Source organism: Myodes glareolus, chromosome 1 (genome assembly GCF_982192425.1).
Source record: "Myodes glareolus chromosome 1, mMyoGla1.1, whole genome shotgun sequence".
Taxonomy (NCBI): Eukaryota; Metazoa; Chordata; class Mammalia; order Rodentia; family Cricetidae; genus Myodes; species Myodes glareolus.
This window is the reverse complement of record NC_142026.1, coordinates 17,184,784-17,195,545: the sequence shown is the minus strand read 5'-3', so window position 1 is coordinate 17,195,545 and position 10,762 is coordinate 17,184,784. Positions and strand designations below refer to the sequence as shown.

The window sequence follows — 10,762 nt, the reverse complement described above, 5'->3', positions numbered from 1 at the left end:
TGTATGCACAGTTCAGTCAGTGTTTATTTGGTGCTCAGTGTTTACTGAGTCCAGAAGGGAGGTAGATTTAGCTGAATATTAACTGTCAGAGATGAGAAGTCTGTCCACAAAAATGATTGTGCTAAAACCTGGCTGCCAAGGCACCAAACCCTGCTCAAAGCAATACTGACTAGAAGACTTGCTATGTTGAGAAGAAAACAGCCATTCCACCTGCTCTACAGAATCACAACTAAAATATCTAGGCTCCTTCTCTGGAGCGCTGTGAGAGTTGCAGATGACAGAGGGCCCCTTACTGGGTGGAACCTTAACTGGAGATATGTTATGGAGGTCACCTCAAGACCAGAATGCAGGAAATGGGTGCAGCCTGTCATGGTTTCCCTGCTTGTCTTCGAAGACTGGGAGTTTCTAAAAATGGCTCTTCAAGACAAAGATGTGTAGGGAACAAAAGACCTAAGGAAATCAAGACCTTCAAGGAATCCCTCTCAATCACAGAAGAGACTTCTGTCTGTTTAGCACGTTTTCTCCTCGTGAGCAACACTCAAGCCCTGCACGAGGGCCTCAAATAAATCACACATGGCTCTCAGAGTAGAAACCAAACCCTGCTTTATAAGGCTGCTTGGCCATCACCGGCATCTCTACTGAGATATGAGGCGCCAGGCAGGCAGTGAGGTGACAGAGGGTGAACCTTCCTCACCTTCTCCCCATCACCACCACCCCTCCAGCCCTCCAGATGCCCATATCTACAATAGAACCACTTCAAAAAATACTCTGATGAGGGGCAAAGTGGAGGGGAGAGAGGCTTAGGCTGGTCAGCAGGTCGGTTCCCTTGAGGTAGCTGAGTGCTCCCATGTAGGAGACCAGTCATGGGCTCACAGCAGTCTGGAGGGAGTCACCGGCTGACTGGGAAGCGGAGGAAGCAGAAAGTCTGGAATTCTGCCCAGAGTACTTGAGTACAGGTAACACCTGGGTAGAGTGGGCAGGCTGTTTGCTGATGTCCTCACTGTTCTTTGAGGATGAAGTCTTCCTGGATATGCGGGAAAGGCCAGCTTGACTCTTCTTGGGCTTAGATGTTGTCCCATCTTCAGAGGATGACATGTTTCCCTCAGAGCAGCTTTGCTTTCTGAAGGAAAAAACATTGCTGACACTAAGTCTAACATGTAATTTATGCCCCTCAAGTCCAAGGCAAGCACCCACAATGTTATGGATATATTAGTAGCCATAAAATATATTTTATTACTGTGGCAGTGAGATCTCAAGTGCAAGGGTCAATTGGAGGAAAGGGTAAGAGGCCAGGACTTCCTACAAGGGCATAGCTGAAAAGTGTGCTTCTGCAGTTGGGAAGAAAACAGTGCGGCAGTATATTCTGACACTCCTACCAGTCCCTAGGTGGAGAATCCTTTCACTGTCACAGTCTGGGGAAAGAGGAAAGAAACTCTAGCCCCCCAATTCAATAGGCCTCCCTTGTTGAAGTAGCACTCACCTTGACTTGATGCGTTCTGATTTGCTGCTGGCACTGGGTGTCCCATCACCCTTTGAGGCAGTCGTGAGTGATGTTGGCAGAGACCACTAGGAACAAAGACAGCAATGAGGGCCAGTTGAGTCCAAGAGGGAATGCTCAAGATCTCAGGGTTGTTTTGCTTTGTTCAAGACCAGTTTCTCTGTAGCATTTTGGAGCCTGTTCTGGAAGGCTCTGCAGACCAGGCTGACCTTGAACTCATAAAGATCCACACCTGCCTCTGCTTCCCAAGTGCTGAGATTAAAGGCATGTGGTATCTGTTACCACTGCCCGCCCGGCAGATCTTAGGGTTCTTGTTCAGCTCTGCCACTCTGTAAACACAGGGCTCCACCTGCCCTACCCTATACATCATGAGCTCATAACTCTTAGTTCTCTCCCAAAAGAGATAGAAAGTTAAGGCTACAGCTGACTTTTTTGATCCTTCAAAGACAGGCATCCGGTGCATTTTGCAAATAACTACATCCTTAAAAGGAGTCAAAGGGGTGGGGCCTAAGAGGGAAGAAGCGAGGGGTAGTTACCCACATATCCACAAGCCAACCATAAGGCATTTAGAAGCTTGAGAAGAAGCTACGCTCTACACTGGTACACTCACCAGTGGAGCTGAGTCAGAGACGATCCCCGTGTGGAAGCCTTTGTAGCACCAATTCCGGAGCAGATCTACTCCTAGAACAACATGAGCAGAGGTTGGGACTTAACAGAGAAGAATCAATTGCTTACCTCCTTTCCAAAGAAACCTATTTCTTGGCCTAATGAGATTTAATCTTCTATTAAATATGGCCTCCCATGAGTCAGAAAGGTATATTACCTTTGATCTTGTTTCCATGGTACTTCTGTTCCCACTGGGTGGTGAGAATGTTGAAATATCGTGGCTGCTCAAAAAAACGAAGATAACGAGAAGAGATTCGAGAAGGAAAAATTCTTTCAAATTGACCACGACGAGAAAACTCATCTTCCATCTCAACCAGAACCCGAACATCATCTGGTGTCAAGACATCCAGCACAGATGCATAGAAGTCCTGTGGCCCAAGGAACAGGAAGAAAGGCAATGTGACAGTGTGAGCCAGACACTGAAGCAAGCAGCTGGGGTCGGGAACAGAGCTCTAGGGTGCTAGGGCTCCAGGACTCCCACAGAACTCCCACAGCTGCCTCATCTGAGGTGTGCCAGATCTTCGCCTTATCTCTTCCTAAATCCAATGGGCTGAGCTCCTGGAGGAAGGCACTCTTGGCTAGGGCCAAGGAACCATTTGGGCTGAGGTAAAAGAGTGTGTTGCTGAGTCAAGGCTAGTGCCCAACAACTCAGATACGGCAGCCAATGCCGACCTTTCTCACATCCAGACCCCACATTTACTCGAGATGCTCAGACCTCCTGGGTCTTGCGATGGCTCTTAGGGGAAGAAGTCCATAGGATAAATGTGAGCTAAGATAGCACAGTGCTAAGGGCCTGGTGACAACCATCCACTTTCCTAGAAAGATATAGGTGCCAACAAATCTCTGTGTATCACAAGATCCTACTTCTTGGTAAGAGACTCTGATCTAGACAGGAAAGCTGATATTCCTAGAGTCTTCAATGTTTGACTGAGGGCTGTTGGTAACTGGAGGGAAGATAAATCTCTTACCTGGTCAGGAACTTTCTGGGTCAAGTAATAAGCTTTCTTCATCTTCTGTGCAGTAAAATGCTCTGGAGTCATTTGACATTTGTCCCTAGGAGAGCTTGGCAGGCTAAGACAGGTGGACAAAAAGTAACAGGCAGGTCAGCAGCTTCTTGTGCAAGAAAACACAGAGAAAGGATCCAGTGCAAGACTCCTTCCCAAGCACAGATGAAGACACATGGAGATGCTTGTCCCTTGAATAGATTACTCTAAAGTATACTCCATTCAAAGAGCTTGTCGTCCACAACCAAGTACCACGGGATAACTGGAAAAGGCAGGCACACCAATTTGACAAAAAGAAGCCTGGAGTAAGCCTAACTACAGGATGCTTTAGTTAACACTCACCACAAATCAAGCTCTGCCCTATTGGCTGGGGAACCCTGGGCAAAACACTTTATCTCTGGTACTTCAGTTTCATTATGACTTTTTTAACTTTTTGAGACAGAGACTAACTCTGGAACTCAGGATGGCCAGGAACTCACTATGTAGTCCAAAGCTAGCCTTGAATTCATGTCAATCCTCCTGCCTTCTTATTTATGGGATTATAGACACGGGCCACTACTTGGCTATGGTCACCTTTCCGATAGTCCTTTTCCTAAAGGGGCTTGAAGGAAGTTCCTACGTGATAAAGAAGCAGTCCATGCCAGCCTCTAGGCTCGCTCAGTCCCTGCTCACAAGCCCGACCCCAGCTCACAAGCTCCCTTTCTCCCATTCCCACGTAACCCTAGAAAAAAAACCTCATTTCTCTCGGTTTTCCCTAGGAGAGAGCCTTGGCAGCTCAGAGTAAACTTCCCTTCCACCCAGAGCGGTTTTGTTTACTGAGCCTAATTTTCATTCTTCTGGTGCTGAAACCCCAGGAATGGCATAAATGAGCACCCTTCCAAGGAACTTGGCTACCCCGAACCAAGATGCTGATCTGACTTTCCTAAGGTATGAATACAGATCAATTGTTTCTACTGTCTTTTGCCACCCACCATATTTGGCCTCATTCCAAATTTTGTCTTGGTCTCTCTAGCGGGTTAAGTGTCACCCTGGAGCAGCATGCTTTGTTTACTATTACTACAAAAGGCACACCAGAGTGCCAGGAAGCTCTTCCCCTGCCCGCCCCCCTCGCCTTGGGCTCACTCACAAGGACAAGGGACACCTCTCCTCTGTGTTTTGAAACATTTCTCTTTGACAAATTTCGCATTCTGCTTGGAGACATGCCAGATGGAAATTCTTGTCACAATGACACTTTATCCACCTCAGTTCAGCTAGTGTTCTCTCGCCTTCCTCTAGGAACTGCAATTCTGCCTGGGCTCCCACTGCCTGTTCTGTTCTATCTCTTCCTTTAAGCCCTCCTAGGTAGTTCCCTCCTCGAGCAGAGCTCTCCCCACAGGCAGCACAGCCTGCTTACTCCCGTTACAGAACATTTGTTTACACTGTGAAGATGTATCTTTGCCAAGGCACCTCCTGATTGGTTTAAAAAGGAGCTGAATATCCAAAAGCTAGGCTGGCAGTCCAAAGATAGTTCAACAAGAAAACTTGCTATATATGACGCCCAATGTGGCCATATATATCCAAGAAAAGCCCGAAAAGGCTTTAAAAAAAAAAGTTATCAAACATGGCCTCCTGGCAACCACGGTATCTTGGGTAGGCTCAGCATGCAGAGGCACGGCTCTTCTAAGAGACCTGCTGTGCAGCAGAGTACCTGAGCAGTCAGCCCACTCAGTAAAGATGCCCGCCACATCAGCACATTTCTAGAGCTGGGACAGTAACCAAGGCTCCCACTGACACAAGCTGACATGAGGTCAGGTTCTCACAGAACTAAGGAGGGCAGAGCAAGGCCACCAGAGCTGCAGGTAGCAGCCTAGCCATTTAAGGTTTGTCTCCCAGTCAGAGAAGGCTGCAGATGCACAGTAAAATGGTCCAGAGGCCACCCAGGTCCACAGGATGAATTCCAGGACAGCCAGGGCTGTTACACATAGAAATCCTGTCTTAAAAAACAAAACAAAAACAAAGAAAAGAAAGAGAAATGTCTTAGCTTCAAAATGAAAGTTGGGAAATTTGTTACATTGAAGGAGAGGTTAGAAAACAAAAAAATTATGGTTCTATTCAAAATTAATAAAGATCAGATTGATTGGGAGAGACCTGAAAAATCTTGGCTACAGACATGTTAAAACAAAAACAAAACAGAACTGCCAGGCGGTGGTGGCACATGCCTTTAATCCCAGCTCTTGGGAGGCAGAGACAGGTGGATCTCTGTGAGTTTGAGGTCAGCCTGGTCTACAAGAGCTAGTTCCAGGACTGGCTCTAAAGCTACAGAGAAACCCTATCTCAAAAAACAACAAAATAAAACAAACAAACAAAAAGACTACAGGACAGGCAACATATACACTGAACCCTCTGCTATGGGAACAGCTGAGATTGGAGACCGGATGAAACATAATAAATCTTGTTGGCTACAGAGTCCTTATGCCAGTTTGGTTATACAGTCTAAATGGACTTACAAAGTTTACAGGTGCTTTTTACCTCCTCAAACACAGAACAACAAAAAAAATCATCTTAAGCTGACTTGTGCACAGTGCGCATTCCATTCTTGTATTAATGCAGATAATGTACCTGTAAAAGTTTGTGTTTTCAAAGAAAGGGCCAGACGCAATAAAGACAAGATGATAGCTGAGAAGGTCTAGCCTCACAGACTACCCAGAGAAGACTTACACAGAGAATAAACTAAAAATAATAGAGCTAGTTCTCCCAGGACTTGACCATTATTGCAATTTTCTCAGGGTCCCCTTAAGATGCTGGATCCCCCAGACAACAAAAAGCAGTCTAGAAAACACGACCTCCCATATTCCCAAGAGGTGGGGTGGATGATTTTTGGTTGTTTGGTGAGTTATAGATGTTTGTCATCATCTGGAGGTGGGGAGTTGGTTGTAAATTATCACTGGTCATGGTAAGGGAAGAAACTTAAGCAAGAGAGGTTAGATTCAAGAACTTCTTTCTGTAAAAAAGGGGGGAGATATAGGAATGCTAGGATATAAAGTAGATTATTGAATCTAAACTAAAAGGCAACTATTAATCGCAAATATTTTACATTATTATTGATTTTTATTTGTTGATACAAACTTATTTTTGTTAGAAAATACATGTTTTGGGCTGGAGAGATGGCTCAGAGGTTAAGAGCATTGCCTGCTCTTCCAAAGGTCCTGAGTTCAATTCCCAGCAACCACATGGTGGCTCACAACTATCTGTAATGAGATCTGGTGCCCTCTTCTGGCCTGCAGGCATACATGCAGACAGAACACTGTGTACATAATAGATAAATAAAGATTTATTTGAAAAAAAAAGAAAATACATGTTTCTACTTTTGCTTAAGATAATTCTGTATATTGGTATAAATTTTATTTTCATTATGTGTGTGTGCTTCAATTTTTTAAAAAAGATTTACTTTTTATGTATACAGTGTTCTTCCCTCATGTATGCCTGTAAGTCAGAAGAGGGCACCAGATCTCATTGTTTATGGTAGTGAGCTACCATGTGGTTGCTGGGAATTAACTCAGAACCTCTGAAAGAGCAGCCAATGCTCTTAACCTCTGAGCCATCTGTTCATCCCCTACATGTTTCTACTTTTGTTTTGTTTAAGGTATTGTACCTATGCAACTCATTTAACAATGTAATGTAAATTTCTAGTCCTTGAAATTTATCATAATAAACTATTCAGGGTAAAGTAACAATCAAATTTGTGACCATGTTAAGTATATTTTCAAGGTCAAACAGATATTATTTTTATATAGACAGATGGTCTTCAAACACTTCAGAGACTTACATAATATGGCATTTAAGATGTTTTAAAACCCTAAGGCTTTTCATGATAGTATGACACATCTGCTCCTGGTAGCATCAATTTACTTAAAAAAAAAAAAAGATGATGGACATCAAAGAACCTCCATATAGAGTTTGCTTTTATTGTGGCAAAGTTGGCCACTGGGCAAGAAAATGCCCTTGCCTTGACAGCTGACAGTATGCTGTCCAAATTGGACATGCAGGACAAAAAAAGTGACTGCTGAACTTTAACAAGACAAAACTTTCTTGTTTCACAAAAAGTCTGTCAGAGGGCTAGTGGATGGCTCAGAGGTTAAGAGCACTGGGCTGCTCTTCCAGAGGTCCTGAGTTCAATTCCCACCAACCACGTGGTGGCTCACAACCAATTATGATGAGAAGTTGCACTTTTCTGGTGTATACTCAAACAAGCAGGCAGAACACTGTACACATAATAAATAAATCTTAAAGTCAGATATTCTAGATCTATAGGCCCCAACATTGCAAAGGAACCTTGGGTGACTGTCTAGGCAATCAGCTGTTTCACTTCTATAGTCTGGAAGTTATTTGTTCTGTACTTCCTATTACTCAGGTAATAAATACATCCTTCTAAAGTGTCGGATGGCATTAAAAACTAGATAGAAACTCATAAAAAAGGCATAAAGTATATTAAGGTTGAGAAACAAAAACTTGTTTAGCTAAGAAAAGGGTTTATTTTGTTGTTTTGTTATTTTGTTTTGTTTTGAAGACCAGGCTTCTCTGTGTAATAGCCCTAGTTGTCCTGGAATTAGCTCTGTAGACCAGGCTGGCTAAGAAAAGGTTCTAAGGTCTAAAAAGATACTTTTAGGATAGTAATACAAGTTATGATAGCAAATGGTTTAGGTATAAGACTTTGAACTCACTAAGGTAGGATACATAATACAATACTTTCTCTGAATTTGCCAAATACAATGGACAGGACATTGTGAATGTAATTCTTACCTGATACTTATCCTTATTGTATATAGTTAAACCCTTCCCTTTTTATTTAGACTGTAAGACTTTAAGACAATTCTGAAGCCATTTCTGACAATTCTGAACCCTCTCAACCTTCGTGCCTCAGTGCTTCCCCTCCTCCCCTGGGAACCAAGGACCTAACAGCTACACATGCACGTACTCAGTTCCTGAACAATTACCCATACACGTATGTTTTGACTCAGTCCCCTGGGAAACAGGGTCAAAATGACCTCTTACCTCATCTGATCTGACAATAGCTCTCCAGCCAATTATTGGTATTAACCCTTTTCGAATAAGCCAATCATAATGGTCAAAGAACAACCCCCCTTGTTTCTATGGCCTTCTCCTTTAAAAGTAGACTGTACCAGCTATTCGAGGTCTCTCAGCTTCCCAAATGCTGAGGGATCCTGTCATGACAGAATTAATAAAATCCTCATGCTTTTGCATTGGCTGTGGTATGTGAAGTGGTGTCTGGGGGCGACTCTTTCTTGGTGTTTGGACACTAGAGTCCAACAAGACAAGACTTGATAACTGTTCTTATTGTATATAATTTAACTGTGTTAGAGTTAAATCTTATCCTTTTTATTTAGACAAAAAGGGGGAAATGTTGTGGAACATTTGTTTATAATGTGAAGATGTGTCTTTGCCAAGGTGCCCTCTGATTGGTTTAAAAAGGAGCTGAATGGCCAGAAGGTGGTGGCACACACCTTTAATCCCAACACTTGTGAGGTAGTGACAGGTGGATCTGTTTGAGTTTGAGGCCAGCCTGGTCTACAAGAGTTAGTTCCAGGACAGGTCCCAAAGCTACACAGAAACCCTATCTTGAAAAACCAAAAAAAGAGATGAATGTCCAATAGCTAGGCAGGAAGAGGTAAGGTGGACTTCCAGGGCATTGAGAAGTCTGGGAAGAAGAAAGGTGAAGTCAGGGAGAGTAGACAGGAAGTGAAAGATGGAAGACTTAAAAAAATGTGTTAATTTAAATTATGGTTGAGGCTGGGTAGTGGTGCCGCACGCCTTTAATCCCACCACTCAGGAGGCAGAGGCAGGTGAATCTCTGTGAGTTCGAGGCCAACCTGGTCTACAAGAGCTAGTTCCAGGGCAGGCTCCAAAGCTACAGAGGAACCCTGTCTCAAAAGACAAACAAAACAAAACAAAACAAAACAAAACACGACCTAGTTGAGATGAGCCTAAACTAAAGGTCAAACTTTCATAACTAATGGTAAGTCTCTCTCTGGGGGTCCAAAGAACGCTTGCTACACTCCCCTCCTGTGGAATATCATTTTATACCCACCCCCAGCTCATCTTGGCCTCAATACAGATCAATGGCCAAAGATTGTATACTTGCTTTTCATATGGCAACAACATTTGCTACCGCACAAGTGATCCCCAAATCACTTATATCTAAACTTGCTCTGCTCTACACTTCCAAGTCTCTTATCTTTAAGGTTTTTCTACTTCCCAGCTAAAAATCTTTATTTCTATGATTTCTCTATGTTCTGCTCTCAAAAAAATTTTAAGACTGCTGTAAACTCTCAAGATTTTTAAGTTCATTGGTCAGGGCTAAAAAAAAAAAAAGATAAAAATCTTTATCCAAATTTGGCTTAAAACATAAAGGCTTATAGGCTTATAGCTAAAAAAAAAAATCTTACGTGGGTAATCTTAATTTCCTACAATTTATTACACATGTAACTTGGATTCAACTCTTGTTTAAAAACATGGACCTACCAAAACAATAACAACAAAAAACGGTATTTTAAATAGTAACTACATGTTTGGCAGCCATCTTTACTAAGGTTAAAGGATAGATGCCACATGACTTCACCATTTTAAGATGACTACTAAGGCAACACCTATAGAACCTCTTAGTCCTACTGAGCCTTTGGTTTATCACTGTATCTCCTTTTAGACTAAGGAAGCAACAGCAAGTCTCTAAAATATTTTGAATTAGTACGAATTTTTGTACGACTAGAAATTACTATAGTTATAAAAGTATACTCAAGGGCTGGAGAGATGGCTCAGTGGTTAAGAGCATTGCCTGCTCTTCCAGAGGTCCTGAGTTCAATTCCCGGCAACCACATGGTGGCTCACAACCATCTGTAATGAGGTCTGGTGCCCTCTTCTGGTCTGCAGACATACACACATAAAGAATAGTGTATACATAATAAATAAATATTTTAAAAAAAAGTATACTCAAGTTAACATGACTTAGAAATATAAGTCTAACCCCTTATGTCTGCTAACTCTGTTCAACCTCAGACTTCTAAATAAATAAGGAACAACATAGGTATGTTTGATAAATAAGGCTTATAAATTCCTATCGTCTACTCAAGTTCTCAGTAATATATGTTTAACCTCTTTGTCTTTGTTAACTTTGTTAAGCTTCAAATATTTGGATAAACTGAGTCATACAAGAAACTATGATATTCTATAATGGTTTACAATAAAAGGCTAACTTGTAAAGATTATATAATTCATTTAGTGACACACTTTATTTAGCCTGCTGTATATGTTTAAAGCAAGTAACTTAAAACAAGTTTGTTTAAATTAGGTATACTTAATAGATGATGGTCCTCAAACTCTTCAGAGATCTACTGAATATGGCATTTTAAATTTTCAATAAAATAACTTCCCAAGATAAGATATAAACACCAGCTACTAGTAGGAACCCTGAGATATCCAAGACAGATAGGGCATGACTCCACTTGATTTGTGGCAACACTAATCTCTGGGCACAACTTCTCCACGCCTCACTTGCCACCAGAGTATGGACACTGCTGGGCTGACTGCTCTACTCAAAGTA

The 10,762-nt window shown here is 42.4% G+C and overlaps 1 protein-coding gene across 4 annotated transcripts in view; it reads right to left on the bottom strand.

The window, feature by feature from the left end:
• Positions 1–586: 586 nt before the first annotated feature.
• The window catches only part of Ttll4 (tubulin tyrosine ligase like 4), a 41,095-nt gene continuing 30,919 nt past the window's right edge, over positions 587–10,762 (bottom strand). For all 4 annotated transcript variants that reach the window (XM_048459367.3, XM_087904446.1, XM_048459369.3 and 1 more), the window contains 5 exons: positions 3,133–3,235; positions 2,322–2,532; positions 2,109–2,179; positions 1,481–1,566; positions 587–1,120 (listed from right to left, as the gene is read on the bottom strand). In XM_048459367.3, the coding sequence (XP_048315324.1) occupies positions 862–1,120; positions 1,481–1,566; positions 2,109–2,179; positions 2,322–2,532; positions 3,133–3,235 (730 nt within the window). In that variant the 3' untranslated portion in view covers positions 587–861. The remainder of the gene's footprint in view (positions 1,121–1,480; positions 1,567–2,108; positions 2,180–2,321; positions 2,533–3,132; positions 3,236–10,762) is intronic.